General features: G+C 41.9%; 1 protein-coding gene across 1 annotated transcript in view; it reads left to right on the top strand.

The window, feature by feature from the left end:
- The window catches only part of LOC126519420 (uncharacterized), a 61,436-nt gene that overhangs the window by 2,222 nt on the left and 35,549 nt on the right, over nt 1–23,665 (top strand). The window contains exons 3-6 of the mRNA XM_050168969.3: nt 8,932–8,973; nt 15,009–15,120; nt 15,927–16,104; nt 17,596–17,715. Of these exons, the coding sequence (XP_050024926.2) occupies nt 8,932–8,973; nt 15,009–15,120; nt 15,927–16,104; nt 17,596–17,715 (452 nt within the window). The remainder of the gene's footprint in view (nt 1–8,931; nt 8,974–15,008; nt 15,121–15,926; nt 16,105–17,595; nt 17,716–23,665) is intronic.

Genomic DNA, 23,665 nt, shown 5'->3' with positions numbered 1-23,665 from the left:
AGTCATCATCATCATCAGCAGCCTGGTTACGCCCACTGCAGGGCAAAGGCCTCTCCCATACTTCTCCAACAACCCCGGTCATGTACTAATTGTGGCCATGTCGTCCCTGCAAACTTCTTAATCTCATCCGCCCACCTAACTTTCTGCCGCCCCCTGCTACGATTCCCTTCCCTTGGAATCCAGTCCGTCACCCTTAATGGCCATCGGTTATCTTTCCTCCTCATTACATGTCCTGCCCATGCCCATTTCTTTTTCTTGATTTTCTAGCGCAGTCAGCATGCATCAAATCCAGGGAAAGTTTAATGTTGTAGTTGACAAGACATTACTAGCTCACATTACAATGCAAGTGTTGGTTGATTGTCGCAGTCAACACTTGAGAAAACAGACGAAAAAAAAAAAGACACCTTCGTTGGTCATTTGACTCCGAACAAAAAAGGGCCTCTTGAAGAGGTTAACAAGCTAGGATAAGTGCTCATATGGAGTTAATACAGTCAAAAATGCTTATTTCCTTGCATGTCCATGACACTGTTTGAACGAAAAATTCAGCCTGCAATTTTATTGGTGTGCTCAAGCACTTCGATTGATGGCTGCGGTAATCTGTGGCATGGGAGCATATATTTTGTTTAAATGCAGTGGGAAAGTTAGGATGGATAGAAAATTGCTACACAACTTCCAGATCTGATTTGTCTCCGACTTAGTGGTTTGGAGGAACTCTATAGTTTTGCGTCTCTGTCATGGCCTTGCCTGGGTGAGGTGGCCAGGCCAGACTACTGCAACCACAAATTTGTGGCGAATATTAACAAGTCTCATTGATGAATATTTGATTAATGTTACAATTAATGTAATGGTTCATCAGGAAACTTGTTTCTTAGGCAAAGGTCATGAAACTAGATTTTGGGTGGCGGCATTATATCTAAGTGATTGCCAGTGCATAATTGACTCACTCAACTCTAGGATGTAGGTAAGGTATCAGTAACTTGCAATTTAGCTGAAAGACAAAAGTTACATATGTGAATAAAAATTCCCTGTGATGTCTGTCTGAAATAGTAATTTAGTGGGTGACTGTGAAAAAGTGCACATATTTATTCTTGGCATTTCCTTCCGCTGCCTGCTGTTGCATTTGAATGTACACAATAAAATAGTAAAATGGAGGAAATTTATTTTGATAGGAGCTAATGTGTTACCAGTGCTATGTAAATCAATTGAAGGTGTAATGTAAAGACATCTGGAGTTCCATCTATAATTAAAGAAAAACTGCACTATTCATGGAGTATCATCTAGAACTTCAGAGTAAGCTTCAGTATGATTTCTATTACAAAAACATATTTATTAGCAGTTTCAATTGGTTTCTCGATAGGTTGTGCACATCACAAAAGAGCGACCAAACATACAGGTTATTTTAGATGCATCAGATTTTTAAAAATTGCCTGTGGCAGGTAGCAGAATTCTAACCCTTGAACTAAATTACTTCATGAAGCGGTCTAAGCGGTATAACATGTTTTCGGCCGCCCCAACAACCCCAAGGATGCAAATAGACGTAGCGGTCTGTGTTCCACAAGAAATCAAAATGTTTAAATGGATAATTAACAAAATTACATTAATTACTTTTAAATTTATTTACTTTATGGTGCATATTTCAATCTACAAATTGTAGCAAGTGAGCTTGCAAGGCATATTAATTTGAAATGAATTCTGAAGCTGGCACCAGTTTTGAGATATGCACTGTGAAAGTTGCAGTAAAAACGCACTGGTTCCACTTGTTTAAAAAAAAAAAATGCTGATTTATGCATTGAAGCAATGCTTCCATACATAAACTGAAAAGTGACTGGAACTCCAATACATTTCATCAGACACTTTAAAAATAATATCTCAAGACTGGTGTACTCCCGAGAATTAGCTCATTAGTTCCAAATGGATATATTGCCTTGCGAACTCACTGGCTATAATTCTTAAATTGATATGTGTACTGTACACTAATTAATTAAACGGTTAATTCATGTAACTATATCAATTATTCAATTAAGCATTTTGATTTCACAGATGTAATGGGCCGTCTCATCGGGAAATTTAGATCTAGGGATAGAATTGTGCTTTCTGCAACAGGCAATTTTTCGAAATATGGTGTAGCTAGGGAAGAAAAGAAAGACTGGTATAATAGTATGCAGCTGCTCGCAAGAAGCACTGTTTTGTTCGACTTGCAGCAAATGGTTGATGAATTCAAAGACTTCACATATGCAAGGTAAAATAATTCTCCCTGCTGCACTTGCCTCTGCTATATACACTTGGAGAAATCCAAAAGATTGATTATGATTAGCTCATACACAGAATCTGGAAATAATTACATCTTGCCTCATACATAGCAGCCCACTTATAACACTGTTGACAAAACACAAGTATGTGTTCACTATAACCGATTGTCATTAGAAAGTTTTAGTTTAGGGGACGCAAGACGTTTGGGCCCCTAGCGCTTTGGTGTGTTTGCGTTTGCGTACGCAAGCAGAAACACGTTATATGTTAGTGGTCCCAAACGCAAGCCGCAGTGAGGTCGCATGCACTCGCAGCACCATCAACGTCTGATCGTTGCTGCATTATCATTTTTTAAAATGTGAAGTCAAGAATATGAAGTAAAGTACATAAAACAATTCTTATTAAAATCAGTTAATAGAGAGGTTTAGCGTGTCCGGTATTTGGGTAAACGCAGGCGGACGCAGGTTGGGGCGTTGGTGTGGAGCCGTAAACGGGAGCGGCCTGCATGGTGCAGCCACCTGGTGGCGCAAAGCTCAAACAGAAAAAGTAACCAAGTTTATTTTACTTTGCTGCGGGTGTAAATTTTTGGCAGCAACACGATTACGCCAGTGCCGAAGATTTGCACCAGCAGCGAAGTAGTATAGACTTGGCTACAGCAATATTAGCTGTTTTTTGTACGTTTGAGCTTTGCGCCACCAGGTGGATGCACCATGCAGGCCGCCCCCGTTTACTCCCCCGCCCACCTGTGTTTACCCGAATACTGGACATGCTAAACCTCTCTAATATATATGAAAACGACGTCTGTCAACACTTGGCGAAAGATTTATCACATTATCTACCCGCTAGCTACTCGTAAGTTCTCGTACACAGCGAGAGTCACGTGGGTAACGTGACCGCTTAGGGGCAGCGATGTTTTCGGCCGCCCCAACAACCCCAAGGATGCAAATAGACGTAGCGGTCTGTGCATGCGCAGTACCGTCGCCCTTAGTTCTTGCGTACGCAAGCCGCTCGCGTCCCCTAAACTAAAACTCTCTAGTATACCTGAGCTGACCATGAAGCTGCTGCCCATGGATACCAGCACACTTGTGTAAGGGCAGCAGTCCACTATCTTAGCATCACACGATATCTAATAAGTATACTTTTTATGATCTCCGAGTACTATACCAATCTGCTGCTTTGTGGAACTCAAAAAGAAAAAAGAAACATTGCAATTTTTAAGAAAAAATAAAATTGTGCGATCAGTGTTAAGCAAGCTCAGCATTACTTAAAATCAGGGGTTGCTTTGGTAGCAGGCAGCATATGATCGTACATACTATGTAGCAACTATGTGTTTTATGTGCACTAATGGTTGATGTTGGGTCTGTACACCATTGCGTGGCTATAACATCGTCCTTGATAACCCTAGCTCATGTTGGCTATTGACCCAATATGTGTGATGAGAATATAATTAAATCTAGATTATTTTTTTTATGCATCCAGTACAGAAGTTGGTAATGTTTGTTAGTCATTTTGAGCAGCGCATCATTATATGCGGTATCATTGTATCTGTTTTACTTTTTCCTTTTGCCCACTGGTCTGCATACTTTGCAGGCTTCTTTACGTCTGCTGCAAAGTATCATGCACATACTTTGAACTAGAAGAAAGGGGGGTTAACCGAGGGGCCCGATTTTTGTTAGTCATATAAGAAGCCAACAAACACTGACACAAAGGACAACATAGGGGAAATTACTTGTGCTTAATAAATGAAATAAAGAAACAATAAATTAATGGAAATGAAAGTGGATGCAACAACAACTTGCTGTAGGTGGGGAACGATCTCATAACCTTTGCATTTCTCGTGCGATGCTCTACCAATTGAGCTACTGCGGCGCTGTTTCCCCATCCACTTTCTTGGGCATTTATGTTTCCTAGTAGAACCCTGGGAGTGTTAGCCAGCGCCATTACTCACAGACCTTGGCAGCGGACGTGGAACGTCCTTTCTGCCGCAGGCTTCACGAGAATGTGACATGATGCATGCTCACGTGACGTAACGTTTCTGCCGCAGGCGTCACGTTCTCATGACATTCACATGACATATCCCGCCTCCCTTACTACTATTATTCTTTTCCTTCTCTTTCACGTATGGTGCATTTCCAGTAGCATCATTGTGCATTCAGCATTGGACGAATAACCGAATCTTTACTTACAGCACGAATGAACCAACAAGGACAAAGAAGAAAGAAGTAACACGAGTGCGGACTCACTACAGAAAATTTATTCTTTACAAACACCACATAAATAGGAAAACTAATGCAAGCATAAAGATGCCATTGTACCGACTAACCCAGCTAGCTGATTAACCGAAGTCATGTGCCATGGTCAATGATATTGCAAGCAGTGTGTCTTGTGTAGAGGCATCTGTGCATGTGATCTTGGCTCCCTTGAGATTAAAGGCGCGCATCCTTCTGGTTGACATTTTAATCATTTTCATGCCACGCAACCGTTTCATACTTTACAGACACGGTCACCAATGCACAATTTACGCATTGCGCTTTTTTGTTTGCAATGCAATGCCCAAACCTGCTGAGGGGTCCTTTAAACTGTGACATTATAACAGGAAGACTGGGTTATTATGCAGCCATCACTTGCAGTAGATTAAAACATGCTAAATGAGAAGCTAAAAGTGCAGTATGTACCTATATATATTTTAAAATATGCCCTAAATATTCACATTTATGTCTGCAAAATCTGGACAAAATTTGAAGCCTTTTTCGAAATTGTAATGCTAGCTTTGCCACGATGCAGTTTGTCAAGCTAATGTAGACATGGCTAACATTATGAAACAATGTGCAAGAGGTAAGCTCCCGCATTTGCAGCTAGCGTATCACCTGCATTTGAACCATGACCGCTGCCATCATTAGTTGGGCAAATGTGCAATGCAGAGAAACACTTGCGAATGAGTAAATGCATCTAATTTTGCCTTCAGGTGTGGCTTTACAGCAGCACACTCCAAAATGGCGTGAAGCTGCGCCTCACAAAATTATTGTTCATATCCGAGCTCTGCTTCTTAGGCAGTGGGGAGGTGACAGCTGACACTTGTAATAAAGCAGACATGATATAATTGAACCTTATTTTACACTGCAGCAGGGGATGACATGACTTTTGATTCTTGTCTTGCCAAGGAGCCCATTGCTGCTTAGTTTTAATAATCTGACAAGAACCGGCATATTTAGCATTGCATTTAATGCTGCACTTTTCTCTGAAGCTGTGTCATACTTTAACAGAGAAGAATAGTTGGCTGATTTCTGAATGTATAAAACAAGACTGCCTTTGGAGCTCTGCCCTGTTGTGCCAAGTTGATTTTATAAAGATTTTAATACTGTTGAATGCAGTGCAGTAATTATTTCTGGGACTTACATGCAGGGATTGGTTGTACTCACAAAACTGGTAATGCACTGTGTTTACTCAGATGCAAGTGCCCCCTCCTTTTTATTATTTTCTAAATGATGGCCAAAGTTAAGAAAGCGTGCTTAGATCTCCCGCAAGTTTGCATAAACAGGCTTCTCCTTGCACTTAACATGCAGCCAAGATTGGCAATCCTCCACTGATAAGCACTCTCGAAGCTGATAGATGTGTTTTTAAAGATTGGACCATGCGAGGAATGAAGGACAGCAGGGATGGCAGCACCAGTCCACATGCTGGCACCTCATTTACGATTAGAGTCATTTCTAGCCTGAGGTCCTCTATGTTGCCTCTCTCTCATGAGGTGTGCAGAGAAAAGCACTTGCAGTTTTTGCATATTGTTAAGATGCTATTGTCATGCACATAGCTCATATTTAGTGTGGACGCTTTAACATTAAAAATAAATATAGCTGCCTCTTTAAGTTACTGCTTAGCAACATGGCACTCACTATGACCACTCTGTCACTCTGTACAAAAACTTTCGTGCTGCTTTCTCAGCTTCTACCCTTGCTAGCCCAAAACTAAAACTAATTGTCCTCCTGTTCTGTCGATTGATTTATTAGGTTTAATGTCCTGAAGTTAATGTTCTGTGAGAGACGTAGGGGGAGACTCCCAATTGATTTTGACAACCTGAAGTTCTTTATGTGCAAGCATAGTACAGTACACAAGCATCTCGCATTCTTCCCCTATAATATTGAAGCCACTGCGGTCAGAAATTCAACTCGTGACTTTGCTCTTAAGCAGTGGAATGCGAAAGCCACTGAGTCACTGCTGTAGGTTCAGTCTACTTGTGACACTGCACTTCTTGAAAGAGACCTCGCCTTACCACACACTGATAGTCCAGTTAAATAGCTGTGGAAATGCTCAGGTACTTGTATAGTTTCTTTGTTTCTGGCTCTTCTGTCCTCAGAATGTAACGGTGCTTAAAGGGACACCAAAGAGAGGGAAAAAATTATGCAAGCCGTGTCAGTAAATTACCCTTCTACAGCACCAAAAAAGCCACTTATGGCCTTGCAAGCCAAAAAAAAAAAAAAAACGCAAGCACGAAAGATCTGTGGCAACGCGTCCTTGATGTTCCCACACCAGCTTGCTATGATGACATGGATTTCGACACCATCCACTTCAGCCTAGTTAGGTTTTTGTTGAAAATATTGACTACACTGTATACTAGAAGAGTGAAAAGCTGAACTTCACAGGTTGTGAGAACCTTTACCGAGCCACAATGGTCCAAATACAAAACAAATACATGAACTAGCACCAGGGTTCTGACATGAAATTTTAAAAATTGTAGTGTGACCTTCATTTTCACTTAATAATTGACCTATTAATGCAATATTATCAAATCTAGATGTTTGAGAGAATACCTTATTAGTCTACACTGATTTAGCGTTTCTGTTTAGTGTCCCTTTAAATTAGGAAAAATATAGTTGTTGCAAAGTAGATTGTACTTTGTCAGCTAAATCTGGACGTGGAAGAGATGTTGGCCCCGACCTTGATGTAGAAAAATGCGAGAGTCAACCCTCACAAAATTCTTAATAAGGAAGCTTTGCAGTTGAATAAAAATTTGTCCTGGTCACTAAATTAAGAGATGTCTTCCATGTTTCCTATCTGATCTGAGAATAATACCCCCCCCCTCTTTTTTTTTTATTCTTAGTTGCCTACACTGCTTGAAACTGTATCTGATTTTGCTGTTTTCTGACATTGAAGAAAATTGAGTTATGTGGTGCAATCTTATTAATTACTGTCCACATTAAATTATTAGCTCAGTAAATGGAGTTCCATGTTTTAATGCATATTTGCTGTGGTTTTAATTAAAGTTGCACAAATATTGAACTGTTACAGTACTATACGAATGCATTTTGTTAATTTATGTTCATAAAAATTGATATTCAAATTTGTAATATTTCCCTTTGGCCAAAACATAAGGGCGTACTGTACTATAATTACTTGAGCAGGTGTTGGGCAAAGACATTAAGCTAGTGGTGGATGGGTATTGGTCACTCTGTATAACAGCTGCTTAAACAAAGCAAATGTTTTTTGTGGACTCGTACTGAGTAAGGAAGTCTGATGCTTAGTATTTTGCCCATTACACAGTCGCAAGCAAATGCATTGGCATGTGCTATAGCAATTGAAACTGGCACAGAGTGAAGCACCCTGTTAGTGGCAGCTGTCTAATACGATGTGAAAAAGTACCGTGCCCTGAATTTTGCAGCTTAATCTGACTGCTCTAAGTACTGGCTGTCTAGGATGAGTATTTTTTTTTAAATTTATGCTCAATAAGTTTGATACACTGTATCTTTATTTGAAAGCCGCCGAATAAGGGAAGGTATTATACTTGTATGGGGTAGAGACTTGTGAATGGAGGCTGTTTACTTAATTCAATGCGTACCTGTCATTAAGCAAGCCCTACCAGGGATATTTCGATAATTATTTAATATCTTTCCAAATGAAGCGTACATTCTGATGCACAAAGGCATAGTCTCTGTGTGTTTACTGAGCAACCACGTGGAAAGAGAGAATTTTATCACGTGGTAGATAGCCTGACTAAAGAATGAGAAATCTTGACTAGTGCCTCTCTGCAGACTTAATTTGTGCATTTATGGATATCCGCATTTGATTTTCGTGGCTCACATTATTTCTGTAACAAGAGGCTTGTTAATGTGTGACATTTAGATTATTATTATATTTTTTTTTTGGTAACAGTAACTTTCAATTTTGTTCTAGATTTAAGAACTGCACTTCTTTTGCACATCTATTCGTGTGCAGTTCTTCTGTTTCATTGCTAATTGTGTTCATTGCACACCCTTGTGGCTTGCTTAGTACATCCAGTTTACTGCACCTTTATATGACTACATTTGCACATGTGGAATTCCATATTCTGAAACATAAACATTTTTTTTTTCTTTTTTCACTTGTTTACCTATTCTTTCTTTGCCTACATTATTCAAACAGCAAAAGTGTAGTGCTGCATGACACTATAGCATTAACTGATGCGCTAAAGGGATCATCATTGTGAGTAGAAATATCTGTATATTATATAGCCTCAATTTAATAACTTTTAACCTTGTGCTTAACGTAGTTGTCCATGTAGCTAAATGTGAAAATTAAATTCTCATTAGATTATTGTTTGCTGCTTTTAAGTCTTAATTCATTCACAATGCCATGCCAAACTGATTTGAGCATGCCAGTGACCTTGCATTATTCATTTTTTCTTCTTTGCTCTTTGTTCCTTTTCTCACTCAGGGCGGGCACACGTGAAGTCCACAATAAGCTTGAAAAAAATAGGTGAGTGCTATTTTTGCAAGCTTTTTTCTTCATTTGCTTTTCCATTGTTACACTCACTTTATACGAAAGCAGCGCACATGCTGCAATGCCTTCTAATGCTAACAATAAACCTACAGATATTTTTTTATGCAAGGCTACCCCTTTCTTCCCTCTTTTCTTTCCCCCTTTACAATGTTCAACTGCTATAGGGTTGTCGTCTTCAGACGATAGGAGTTTCAAACGGTGTGATCTCAACTAACACATTTTCGCTGTTTTCAGAGGCAGGGCTTGTAGTGGTTGTTGAAACCATTTAAAACCCTTGAATGTGAAATTGACATTTTCAAGGCCTTGAAAACCTTTAAGTTTCACGGAGCTTTTAAATATGCTTGAGTAAGTTGTGTCCAAATCCAGCGGCCAGCATCAGCGTTCTTGGAGTAACAGAAGCTAATCGCGAAGGCGATGCTTTCATGGATTGGATGAGCTGGAAGCAATTGCAGAACCGGAAACATGTCATGGATGCCGCATTTTAGAAATTGCCTAGTTTTGCTTGCTTTCTACTGAGCTTAGTGAATTTTATTTGTCTATTTGATCACAAGGTCCATGTAAAGCCAAAAGTCAAGCCAATCCAATCCATTTAGCCTCTGTGTGGTAGGGAGCTATTTTGTTTGTGGTGGCAGGTGATTGTCCACGCATAAAAAAAGAAAAAAAACTTAGTGAGCATCAATGTTCAATAAAAAAGATTTGCTCTTTTTGCCGTAAGGTGGCATCATGGTGCTTCATTCCTTGAAAATGCCTTGTCAAAGCCTTCTGAGTCCTTGAAAACCCTTGAATTTTTCTCCCAAAAGCTGCACTGAACCTGTACAGAGGCAATTTTGTAAAGTAGATCTGTATATTGCAAATAAGTGAGGGTATTGACGATCACATACAAGCAAAACAATTTACAAGAGTAAACAGGTATACACATCACGATCAGTGTGAGCATGATCAAGGTGTACACCAGTGAATTTAGTGATAAAGAGAGAAGAGGTAAACACCAGAGGTGCGAATGCACCAGTGGGTCAGAGTCAGCTATGTGTAGTGACACAGGGGAACATGCCTTCAGCCTGAATAGACAGTTTTAGTTTAGTGTGCGCTATAAAATAGCGGTTCATCACTGCTCATGTGCAGAACGCTAAATGACGCATAGCATATAGCGTACATGCGCTATTTCTCAAATTTAGCGCTACGATCTTTGCATGGTTTACATAGTTTGCATAAAACATGGCGGTGGTCCCGGCTGCCTGCTACGAATCGAATTTGGCATTGCTTTTGTAATATTCACTTCGTTCGTAGCAAATGACTGTGTAATCGGCTTTTGCTTAGTTGCAGGCAGCTTCAACTACAGAGTATTATGGACAACCTTGTGGAGTTTTCGAGATTGCTTCTCATTTTGAACGAGTTGAGGCCTGACGAGAGAAACATTCGATGTCAGTGCCACCTATCGGTGAAGTCAGGAGATAGCTGCAGTGACGGCATATAGCTTACGAGATTGAAAGATCTCGCAGGCCAACTAAAACTGTAATATATGTGCACTGCTTAGCACATGGATACACTATAGTTGCGTATGTTGTACTATAACTCTCTAATAACTAACACAGATACATTCTTCCCATTCCTGCTTTACAAATGTTCTCTCATGAGCCTGTTCTTGGTACTGCTGTTCTGCCCTGGGCAGCCAAAAAGCTTGAACAAACAAAAAGCATTGTTTGAATACAGCCTCTTTAGAGTGCACTGCATGAATGAGCGATCAAAGCCTTTCAGACTTATTTGAATGAACTTAAATTTTGAATTATTTGAGTTTTAATTATTATGTGCTGTCCGTAGTCATTGTAGTGTAACATATTTTATTCCTTCGGTAGACTGTCTTTAGATGTCACAGCATACATATAATATTTCTTAGTAAAGGTATTTCACATGCATCAAAGCTACACAATTTATTTTTAGTTTTAGTTTTTGTAATAGCTAGCTTGAGACCGTACCTCAGGCTATGATTGCATCTGTGAACCAAATATGATGTGCTACATTTTTTTTCTTTCTTTTCTTCCCCTCAATGTGTTGTTAACCGCACTGCCATGCAACTGGGCTTTGCAGGAAACCCAACCTGCTAATACAGGCATGAATGTGCTGGAATACAGCATGCTTCTCCTAGGAGGCGATATGATGAACGGAAAAGGGGGTGATGGTACAAAGGCAGATTCACTGCTTAATCTGGTCGGTTGCATATCATGACTGCCACAGGAGTATAGGGGCATGCTGTAGTATATGTGAAGAGATTGGTGCTACATGGCAAGTGCACTTACTGGTCCATACTAAGCTGGTGCTTCTTTCTATTCGTTTCTGTGCCATGCTGAGGTGACTCGTATACCAACATGCTGCATGTTCTTTGTTGGCTTGAGTCTGCCAAAATGTGGCTCACGAACAAAAATATCCTTGAAGCATACCTGAACTGTCACTTATGGCTTTAGGCTTGATGTTCTGCTTAAGCACAATTTCAAGAAGTGTTCCATGGTGATACATACTGGGCTTTACATCCCGAAGCAGTAATTACACCATCAAGCATGCTCTAGCAAATGATGTCTGAAAAAAATTTTGGCCTGTGAATCCTGATAGGCACATAAGAGAAATATTAAATAAAACAATTGAAATCGCACTTTTATCTTCTGGCTGTTGCAAGACGTGATTTCACATGCTCTTTGATAGGTTTTATTATTCAGTTATTATTAGTCTTCAGGGTGTCCATTACTGTTGCTCTCAGACTATGTGAAACTTGTTTAAATTATCATGTCCTGTGATTACACACCCATAATAAAACAAAAGCTAGAATGTGGGGTTTAATGTTTCAAAACTGCAGAGTGGCTTATGAGGGAAACTGTAGTGAATAGCTCCTGATTAGTTTTGACTGCCCAGGGTTCTTCAGTCTGTACCCAAAGCACAATTTCGCGAGCGTGGTTGCATTATGCCCCACTGGAATGCGGCCTCCGCTGCCAGGATCGAACCCGTGACCTGGTGATCACTGAGCCATTGCTGTGGGCACACACTTATAATGTACTGTACGAACACTTTTTTTAATGTGAAAGCATTAAATGGATCATGAGGCGGAAAATCCGGCATTGTCGGGGTGACCACAAGATGGTACAAAAAGGCTACAAACCCTATACCTTTGGTGGAAGTAGAACCCACGACCTTTGTTGTTAATTAAGGCAAAGTTAATTAGATAAAGTTAATTAAGGCGCTCAAACCCAGGAATTTGGTGGGATTTGCCTTTAGTGTTAATGAAGGCAAAACTAATTAAGATAGAGTTAATTAATGTACTCACACCCATGACCTTTGATGCTAATAAAGGTGAAGCTAATTAAGGTCTAGTTAATTAATGTTGAGGAAATTAAAGCACCCAAACCCACGACATTGCGTTGTGTGCACCTTGTGATGAACACCATTGGTCACCTCGCAGCGCTTCTGCTGACATGGCTGCTTGAGTCACGTGACTCCGCCAGTGGCACCACTGGACGTCACCGTGCTTCTGTTGACATGGCTGCAATGCTCTTACATTCATCCATGTAGAGATAACTAAATGTCCCTTGAATTCTTTTCTTCAGAATTTCCACTGCTGAATGCTTGTTTGTTGTTTTGCTGGCAACATATTGAAACAAAGGCAGCAGCCAGCCTAGCTGTGAAAAATTATTGCCATCAAAACAAAAATTTTTTGACATTGTAACACATTTTTCTTTTGCTTGGGTAGGCTGCTAGTAGCAGGCAACTAAAAGCCTATTATACTGCTACTGCCAACTAGCCTGCCAATTATGCAGCCTATAGATGGCATAGTGAATTATCATGCATCTTTCAAATTTGCAATTTTCCAGCAGGTGGCAGATAATGCAGCCTAACACCGATGTCTTTGCTTATGTGGCTAGTATACATTTAGCCGTTTTGCAATGACACAAAACTTATAAATATTATTTAACAAATTTTGGTGATGAGTCCTTTAGCTGGGTTGGTGCAGTGCAGTAGTTTTGCCTACTTTCTCTTTAAGATATACAGTCGAACCCACTTATAATGATACCGGTTTTAACAATATATCAGTTATAAAAATGAAAGCTGCTGCACCCTCAACTTTTGTATGTTTTCTATGGGGAAATAACCTGCTTACTACAATGCCCCCATGCCGCATTCTTGGTTATAATGAAGTCTGGCTGCTGGGTGTCCATGCTGAAAGGTGATGGAATGCGAAATCCTTGAAAAGAAACAAGAAAAAGTGAAATACGAGCCACTGCAAGATTGCCCGCCACCCCAACTGCTGCCGCGCGCTTCTCTCCTGAAGAGGTGCATGCCAGCCTCACGTGCATCTCTCTTGTCACTCTTCCACCCCTCCGAACACGAATGGGCTGCGCCCATAGCTCTGTGCTGTGCCACTTTCTGAAACATGAATGGACCGTGCCACTGTGCTGACAACGCTACCGGCGCTGCTTCCAGATTGCTCGCTGGGCCCTCATTTTGCGCAGTTCTGCTAATGGATGAAGTTACTTGTGCTTGTCTTTGTTCGTTGCATCAAAGTCGCTCCTGGCCGCCTGGTTTCTCTGCCTCGTTTGACTCGCCACCGAAATGGAAGATGGCTGATCCGCCCATTAATCATCGGCATTGCATGACTTTGCCGGTGAAACGAAAATGCATTGCTATAGATTTGGAAACAAAGTGCTTCTAACCGATGAGGCAATCATCGCAAACGTGCTTGCATCGGATAGCGACAGTGACGGCCACGATGGCAGCGATGACGCGGTAGGGCAGGCTGCCTCAATTTTGTTCCCACAGGAAGCCCTATCGATGATCTAGTCCCTCAGAGGCTTGTTTTCGCAAGGGACCTTCCGCTGCACTATGTGGAGTATCTGGATGTCTTGGAGAAGGATGTTGGCAAGCTTCGTGTAAAGCAAGTAAGGCTGCTGGACACGGGGTTTTCTCGTACAACCCAGTGGGAAGTATGTGGCAAGATGCTTGTGGTGATCTCATCCCAGCCTTTCTTGTGGATTTCTCAAGCAGAGACGCTGCTGCGGCAACGTTCCCGCATTCTTTAAAAGGTGCCTTTTGGGGCCTCCAAAGCCATGCCTCGGTGGAGCTAGTATGTCATTTGCCGCCCGGGATCGCTCTTTGCAGTTGTTATAGCAGTGCCATTCTTGAATGCCGACAGCAGCGGCTTGTTAACGACACGAGATCAGCGTGCGCAGGAAGGATAGTTAGACAGTTAAACGAGTCCAAACAATCAGAAGCCGGATGGAGGGAGGTGGTGGGTATAACTGGCTTCCCCGCCATTATAGTTTTCTCGGAACAGCTACGCCATCCCCCATTTTGATTTTTTTTTTTTCATGCAACCCAGTTATGACAATTACTGGTTATAACAATACAATTTTTGTGGCACTTGAATATTTTTATAAATGGGTTTGACTGTACTCAAATCCTATTATAAGGGGTTTTTAATGTTAAGCCATTTTGCATTCAGCATTTTACATGGAGAGCATATGGCTACAGTAAGTTTCCACTACAGTGTTGTATGCATTGGTCAAAGCAGATGTCACGGGTTAGCTGAGACATAGTTACAGCGCTAACAACACTAACGGAGAAAAAGTTGGGACAGGGCCGAGCGCTCTGCTTTCTAGTACAATGGGCCCTTTCCTAATGTCTGTTCACTAGTGCTCTGTCCTGTCCCAACTTTTTTTCCGTTAGTGTTGTTAGTGGTAGTAACTATGTCTTAGCAAATGCATCAACACCAACCAGCCCAACTTTCTGCGTTAATCAGAGGTTATTGTTCCTGCATCTATGGTTCATAATTATGTATGGAACAGAGCTGCCACATGCCTGGCAAGCCAAAGTGGTTTGAAGATTTTAGAGGCTGTAATAGACTAATGCTTGCATTCTTTTGTGGCATTTCGTGGCCTGTCATTTTATTACCTTCACAGTATCCACAGCTGTGTATTCATGTTATTTAGCTTGCAAGCTTTGCAATTTAGATGCTTCCTCTTTCCTTGCAGGAGAGCCCACCTAAAGGAGTGCTTTGAAACACTGAAAAGACAGCTTCCTAACATGGATGATCGAAAAACGTCCAACTTGACCATTCTCAGGGGTGCCCTGCGCTACATACAGGTAAACTTTGACTCAAATCTTTTCTTTTTTGACAAACAAGGATGGTATTCTTGTGAACTGGGGTAATCAAAGTGCAATGTTTTAACTGTGAAGCAAACTATTACAGTCAAACTAAAGCTGTTTCATTGGAACAGCATTGTTTAAATGCATAACCTTGGGATGATGGCTTATAACCTAGAAGCAGTACAAAGTGTTGAAAGCTGCTTTCACATTGTTTTGATTTATAGCTGGGTTCATCATCCATTTTCAAAACATGATAGTTCTTTCCAATTTTCTAGTCTCCTTCACTAACAATATAAAATAAACATTTCAGTTCTGGTAGCACTGGTGGTATGTGAATGTTTGTTGAGTATATTGTGTTGAGTGTACTTGAATGCGTGCATCTGCTGTACTTAGGTATGTGGCACCCCACACAATGTTTGGCGAGAAAGCAACTGCTCTGAAAACCCCATGCCTGCTAGCTGGCAGCAATGCACATAATAAATAATTCCCACATAGCAACAGAGTGTTGGAAGCTTTTTAAGACAGTAGCGGTTGGGGAGCGTATCTGTAGTTCTATTATTGTGTCTGTGCCTCCAGCTGCCACAGGAGAGCTTCAAGGTCACCATCTATTGTTTCATTCATTCTAATTCTATTCATGCCCCAATGTGTGAAATGTAAACTGTTGTAGGCCATACGGTTAACTTCAGCGAGCTGTGGCCTCAACTTCAACTTTCTCAGTAGTTGATACTCAAGTGATGTACATTCATAGGTGCCTGGAACCTGTTGCTGGAAAAGCTGATGAGTTGGAATTTCTGCATGTGCAGAGCCTGAAGCGGCGTGAGCGGGAGTATGAGCACGAGATGGAACGCCTGGCTCGAGAAAAGATAGCAGCACAGCAGCGGCTGGCCACACTCAAGAAGGATCTGTCCTTGCAGCTTGACTACCTCGACATGAGTGCTCTGCTGCCCGAGAAGGACAATGAGACCACCACAACTGCCTCTGGTATGCTACTGCTTATCATGTCTCACAGCTCTCAAAGGATTCATCTAATCCCTTTTGAAGCATTAATGCAGTTTTGTCATTTTTTACACAGAAATGCATCTCACACTTTCAAGTAAACCTCTCCCTTGATAAAAACCTAAGCCCTGGTAGTGATGGGATGGGGCAAAAGACAGCTATGTGAACCAAGACCTGATGTGTTTTTCACGAGACCGCAGTAGCAGAACTTAGTAGCAGGCAGACCTCTTTCACGAACCTGCTGTGTTAACTAGTGCAGTGAAACTGAAAGCTGTATGTCTGCTGTCACTTTTGGCCTCACTACCTTGGAATACGTAGTGCCTGTTCTGCCCTGGTGACATATGCACAGTAACTACAGTTAGACTTAATCTCACTTCCACCTTACTGCAGTCGTGCAGTGTTACATGAGAAAGTAACCCGCATTTGTTCCATTAAGTGCAGGGATGGTAGATGTAAATGTGTTGGGATTTTCCCTACAACTGCATATGACTGCATTGGCTAACATTGTGTAGCTCAATTGCGGTTAGCATGGCTGTGTAGCTAGGGTATTAAAATGCTTCAAGAAGTGCTGCCAGCTATCACTAGAGAATGAGGAATGCGAGAGATGAAATTCAAAACGATGAGCAAAATGTGAACAAGGTGAAAGCAGGAGCCAGCTTTTCGACAAGTGGACTTGTCCTTTTCAAGGTGGAAAGAGAAAAAGACAAGTAAAGAAGACAAAGAAAAAGACCACTTGTTGAAGTGTTAGCTCCTGCTTTCACCTTGTTAACGTTTTGCTCATTAGATTTCACCAGGTGATTTATAAAAACCTAAAAAGTTCACTGTAGGGCAACAGTCATAGTACAGAAATGAAAATCGAGAGGACTTTTACTCAGACTGTATGGGTCTTGCTATTTGTACTTTTTCTTTTGCTTATATGATCCTTGAATGCTTGATCTGCCTTCCTCAACTTTCTTATTTAATTGTCTGGCCTGTAAAGCCTGTGCACTGTGCTGCATGGGGAGGATTACTGTCAGATGCACACGTGCACCATGTCTTGAAAATGCTGGTTTTGTGACATTGCATCATGAGATGTTACACATGTTCTGAGCTAGGTTTGAAGGAGCAATTAGTCGCAGCACGCATGACATAATCTCGCTGATGACATTATTGTCTGTTAGTGCAGTGAGCTGAAGGTAATGGTACAGACATGCACATGCATTGTCAAAAGATCAGAGATCCCCCCTCAGTTATAGCGATCACTAAACTGTGCAAATAAGATCACAGTTGTCTCTGTTGTTATATCGTGGTCCTAGGTTAATGTCATAGTTACCAGAATAACCTACAGCTGGGAAAGCAAAAAAAGGAAAGCGAGACAAGGTACCCATAGAATTTGATTCCAGTAGTACTTTTTTAAGCATGAGGAGGTGAAAAATATTGAAGGCATGGCATGGTGCCACCTTGGTAAGCACAGGGTTTCTTCTGTTTGAAATGCAGAGTGTGGCAACTACAGCGACCTGGATGAGGACCTGGACGAGAAGCCTCGTCTTCAGCCGCCGTCGGTGTCCCCCACCAGCTCACCCAAGCCAGCGCTATCTTTTCTATGTGACGTAGCAGGTGGGTAGACAGTCATTTGGAGCGTTGTATGCTCTTATATTTATTGTGATAGCAATTATATTGACACTCCAGGCGCATTTCTGCCATTGCCATGATGTTCCGTATAAAGACCAAGGGCGATAACACTGTCGCTGCGCGCCCTACGCTGTATGTGCGATTGAAAGCGTGCGAGGGGAGCCGACGATCGGCGGCTCAATGTCGCTCGTGTGAAAGGGAGGAAAAGGGGAGGAAGTCACGCATGAGGCACCCAACGTTGCGAGGCACTGAGGAGGGGAGGGGGGTGGCAGTGTTCTACTGTGTCTGCAACTGCACATTTGGTGGCTGCGCGTGGTCGTGTGGTCGTATCGTGAGAGCGATCTGCATTCAGTCGGTGCAGAGTCTAGGTACGGCAGTGGCTTGTAGCTTTGTGTGTGCTGTGTGTTCTCGGTGCTCAGTTTACATTGAAGCGATAGGCAGCGTAATGGTTACTTCACTCGCTGCTATTGCTGTGTTTTCTCATGCCACCGTTTTGACAGTGAGTGCCCACGGTCATCAAGTGTGATGTGTTAATGTTGGCTGTGCGTGCTGACACCATTCTTGTTATGTTTACAAGTTGATATGGCCAATAAAAGTACTATCCTTACTTCGTATGACTGTCTGCTAATTTGCTATCGCAGTTGATACTGCGCCTCTTGGGGGAAACTGATTTTTTTTTTCTCTTTTTTTTACACCTTTCTTTGTACAGTAGACTTCTGTTAATACAACTCCACTTAATTTGAACACAATCGGAGATCTCGGTCAGCACCTGCGCATTTCTATGGCACAAAACGTTTTGATCATAAAATTGGCTTTTACCAGCACACACGTGTTCGGCCCGAACAAGGACCTAAATGAATCGGGAAGGAATAGCGCCAACTAAGACGATCACAAGAGGGAGAACGACACAGGACAAGCGCCAGCTTCATCTATCTTTATTCACCGAAAAATCAGCAAATATAAGAAAAATCACAGACATGCGCACAATGACCATAATGCATCATCTGCCAAACCATTCTAGATAGGACATTTCGCTTTTGAAGAGGGTCATGGAAGTATCACTAACACAGTTTTTTTCCTCTCTTCTTTATATGTAATGCTTTCAAAACCTCACGTGCCTTTGTTTCCCTGCTTCTGCCAAGGATCTTTATTTCTCCGAACCGTGGTTCACACTTCTTGCAGTACAGGTATTGTTTCCGTGGCGAATGTTCTGCCGCTCGGTCACATGCAGTGCAAGTTGCACAATGTTGCGAAGGATGCGCACCTCCTTTCAGCGACCGCACTTGTTCAGCTGCACGGTCATTCACGCATCTACAGGGTGTCTACCAACCGGGAAAACCGGGAATTCTCAGGGAATTTGAATAGTCTGGAAATACTCAGAGAAAACTCAGGGAATTTGTGCTTAAATCAGGGAAAATTAGCTGTAATCTTATTGAAAGGGAACGAAAGTCGTGTTAATTCTGGCTCCAGTAACACAGGAATCGCAAAGAATTGTCATTGACGCCGTGTCATTGGCACGAGGTATTGCCAGAGTAGTTAATGACCGATTTTCCAGACTCCGAATTGTTCGGACATGCCCGATAATTCGCACGGCTTCGCGGCACCACCACGTACTCCATAGAGTTAATGTATAGTGCCCTGACTGCAGGTCTAAAATGGCATTAATCAAAGCCACCACCGCCGCCATTTTGATTATCTCGCCGCCTCAAACCGGTGCTCACACACGCAGATCCGCTGGCAGCCGTAGCCTCCACCGCGCAACGTTTGGCCTAGCTGCTTCTACGTTCGCTAGCTTCTTGCCGTGCGGTGCCGTGTTTTTCATTGAAAGAATTTGCCACTGTCAGCAATGGCAGTGACTCTGCCATTGTAATTCTCGTGATTGGCTTCCAAGCTCGCAAAGCAAAGAGCGTTGCATAATGCCAGTCTCCAGAAGTTAGCTTCGCCTCAATACAGAAATGTTACGCGGTGAAGCATAACAAGCGTGGCAGGGGCAATTGTCACGTGACACAGTATAAATTCCTTAATTATACACGTGTGCACCCCCGTCTCCTGTCACAGTACGAGCACCGATATGCCTAATAAGTGTACTGGCAGGCCTTAAGAGCTTTTTCGGACGTGCCTGTGGCAATTTGAGCCCTTAACTCTTTCGTTACTGCGAGAAAACGGTAGTTTTTTATAGGTCTCAGAAAAAAAATATTTACCACTACATATAATACTCCAGGACACATTGCAGCATAGCATGTTGTGGATAATGAAATTCTCCTTCCAAAAACATAAGTTGCTAAACAAAAATGTTTTAGGTAGAACATAAAAATTTTAGAAAGCGCCATTTTTACTGCCAGTTGATAAAAATAATGAAAAAATGATATCCGCTAAAACGTTAATATAAAAGGAAATTACAAATACACATTTCAAAGATAAATAACCCAGGAATAGTGTCTGAAAAAATAAATGCTCAGTACACTGCCGTTCTTTGGATACAAAAAGAAACTAAGACCAGTTCATTACTCATGCCATGCGGTGAAGCAGTTCCTGGATTTTGTGAAGCATAGGTGCACTCCGCACTTTTCCGGCAAAATGTCTGGTATTTGTTCATCTTTGCATCCTCATAACACATTTTGCAGTTACGTTTTTCGGCATCTAAGGATGGTCCGATGAGAAGTCTAGGGAACGTACGTCACCAGTTCGTCTAGAGTCATGCACCTCTTCCAGGACAAATCGCTCTCAGCGTAGCTGGGCAACTACCAGATTATGCATCTAAGCATATCTGTTTGCATTTTTGCAGGTTGTCTTTATCACTTCTGCAGAGAAGAGTAAGAAGAAATCCCACGCTGTTGCAAACTGTCTTGCGCTGATCCGCAGTGCTGGGATGAGATATGCTATGGGTGACCTTCTTGGTGTGAATGGAAGTTTCTTTACTGCCGATGGCAGCACATCATAACCAAGCAAAGTATATACCCTGAAGATAATCGGGAGAGCTCTCAAATCGTGCAAAAAGATAGGCAGATAAGTGCGCACAAGGAAGGAAACCGCTCAAGGTCGTAATGGAAACTCGCTGGTGAACAGTTGCAGATGTCCCATGCTGACTCAAAACATCGTCGCCGTCAGAGCTTGAATCTGCTTTGCTGTCATCTTTGGAATCATAACTCGAGCCCTCATTACTAAATTGAAGTGCAGGTGCAGCATAGTTTCGAGCACGACGCTTTTCTCGTGACGCAGCCGCGTGGGATGACGACATGGGAGCCACTTTCAGTAACTGTGTAGTGACACCGGCAGTGCCCCTTGCCTAGATATTATGGGAGAAGTGAAACCGATACTCTTGGAAACTGATTAAAAAGGCCAAGTCCACATGCTACACATGCGGCGGACATTCTGAAATACACTTTGGTGAAATAAAACGACTCGGACTCCAAACCAAAGCTCACTAGTGAACGGTTGGCGTCATTTTGAGTTAATTATCACCGCTCAGCACTGTCAAACAGCAAAGCCGGCAATATAATTTAATTCTTGACTTACTGGGAGTCATTCGATTACAGAATTTTTATGCTAGTGCAGTGTAATCATGAGCAACATGATTTTTTTTTCAAGCGCAGCAGAAGGTGATGGCCATGCCTCTTTTTGCTACAACATATGCGCATTCGTTTGCAAAAAGGTCCATCAAAAATCACATCACCGTAGAGCGAAAATATTAACTGATTCTGAACGTTCAGTGCCTGTACTAACTACTGGATGGCCTTAAGTGGATATGAAACAGCTCCAACATGTCGAAATCAGCGATCTGAAGTATCGATCACCGGTGGTCGATTTTAATATATGTGGTAACAAGAATTAAGGGCAGTTATAAAGGCATGCATTCATTTTTTTCGGACTGCCTCATTTTTCGGATGTTTTCGCAGCCCCTAAGGAGTCCGAAAAATCGGACGTTGACTGTACAACTGACCAAGAGGATGCTTCAAATGATCCATGGGGTGAATGCGTGGTGGAAGGAGGATGAGAACAGAAAGGACCAATGCACTGAAGAATTAACAAGAAAGGAAGCGTGCCGCCACCTCTTTGAAGCTGCTTGAGCTAAAAAAATACGAAGTGTTGGCTGACGCCGAGATGCAGGTGTCCCTCATCCAAACCAAACTAAACCCTTTAAAGCAGTGAAACCCAACACTGAGATATTGTGTACGGGCTGATAGTATGTCAGGATAGTTGAGGTTGACTTCCCAGCTGCTGAGAGAGAATCTTAGTTGTGACAAAGTTCAGGCCTAATACCTATGAGCTTGCTATCAGTTGATATAAATAGCTCATATTTGAAAATATTTACTTCTGTATGCATCTCCTTTTCATGCGTATTTGAAAATGCTCGACTCGATTCGGAATGGGTTTTACCTTTTTTTCTGCTGTGCATTTTACTATCAGCTTCTTTCTGTTTTCTTTTTGAATAAAATAAATATTACTCCTTACTATTGAAACTGGATTAAATCATTTTTTGTTTCAAAGTGCTTACTAGAGAGTGACAGCATCGGACAACATGGTGTCAGCCCATCTTGACATAAAACAAAGTTCTGGTTCATTCAGGGAATTTTGCAAATGTGCTCAGGGAAAACCTGGAAAACTCAGGGAATTTGGAAATGTCAACTTGGTAGACACCCTGATCTACCCGTTTGGTCCACATAGGTTTTTCCGCAGGTCAAAGTTATTTCATATACCACACCGGTGCAGCACTTTACAAACTGCTTTCCATGTGTTTTGGTGCAGCTGCTCCTCGTACCCTCGCTCGCAACGCGGGCGCAGAGCTGTGCTTGTTTTCGAGGAGCCGAAAACGCGACTGGGACGCTGTGTTTGTTTGCCACCTTTTTCATATTGCGGGCTATCCTATGTACATGCGGAACCACTACCGGCTTCGCAGCTTGTTTTTCTTGTGCACATGGTTTCTTGACCATGGCACCTTTGATTTTTTGCAAGATCGCTTCAGCCACTGCTGTGATAACCCCGCCAAAACCAACCTATCAACTTGCTTGTCAAAGCTCGCACGCATTGCATGGTGACACGATTTCACGAGAGCAGACTCAAGACAAAGTTTAGCAATGAAACGTTTTACAGTTTTTGAATGCGCCGACGCATAAGGAAGAAGCTCCTTTTGTCCTCGAGGTGCGTACTGCCAACATACATGATCTTCACCCAAGGTAATGGTAATGTCTAAAAACTGTAATTGCCCTTGCAAGGGTAGTTCATGCATGAATACCATCCTCCGTCCCTGCTCATTAAAACTGTCTAGGACAGTGCTTACACCATCTGTCTAAGTCAAAACCTTCAGTTTGTTAAAAACTATGAAAAAATCGTCAACATAACTGAACACATTTAGTACACCCTTTCCTGTTAAAATTTGCTCCAAGGCGCTGTCAATACTGGTTAAGAAAATGTTTGTAAGCACCGGGGCTATGCAGGATCCAATACAAATCCCTTGTCTTTGTGGATAAAACTTGTTCTCAAAAGAGAGAAACGTCACACCAAGGTAAAATTCTAGCATTTTCATAAAATTGTCTTTTGACACGCCAGAGAAGTTTTGGAAACTCTACTGCACCGTTACATTCTATAGCATCTCTGACAATACTAAATAAGGCATCATGGGGCACAGAGTAAATTAAGTCTTCAACATCTACTGAAAACACGTAACCAATGGAAGTACCTTTCTCAAGAAACCTAACAACATCTTTTGAACTCTTTGTGGCGTACAGATTTGAACTTTAAGGGATGTAAGGGGCTTTTGAAGAAGTTTCTTCAAAAGCACCTTACATCCCTTAAAATTCAAGATAGTGCTCAGATATCAGTGCTTGTACTATAATAGGAGACAAAGGGTGCACACGTGTATAGTTAAGGGAAACATACCATGTCCCTTGACAATTGCCCCCTTTGAACTTTTGGTATGCTTCTCCGCTTAAAAATT

This window comes from Dermacentor andersoni, chromosome 3, assembly GCF_023375885.2.
Source record: "Dermacentor andersoni chromosome 3, qqDerAnde1_hic_scaffold, whole genome shotgun sequence".
Classification (NCBI taxonomy): Eukaryota; Metazoa; Arthropoda; class Arachnida; order Ixodida; family Ixodidae; genus Dermacentor; species Dermacentor andersoni.
Note: the sequence above shows the minus strand (reverse complement) of the source record. Positions and strands in the feature narration are given on the sequence as shown.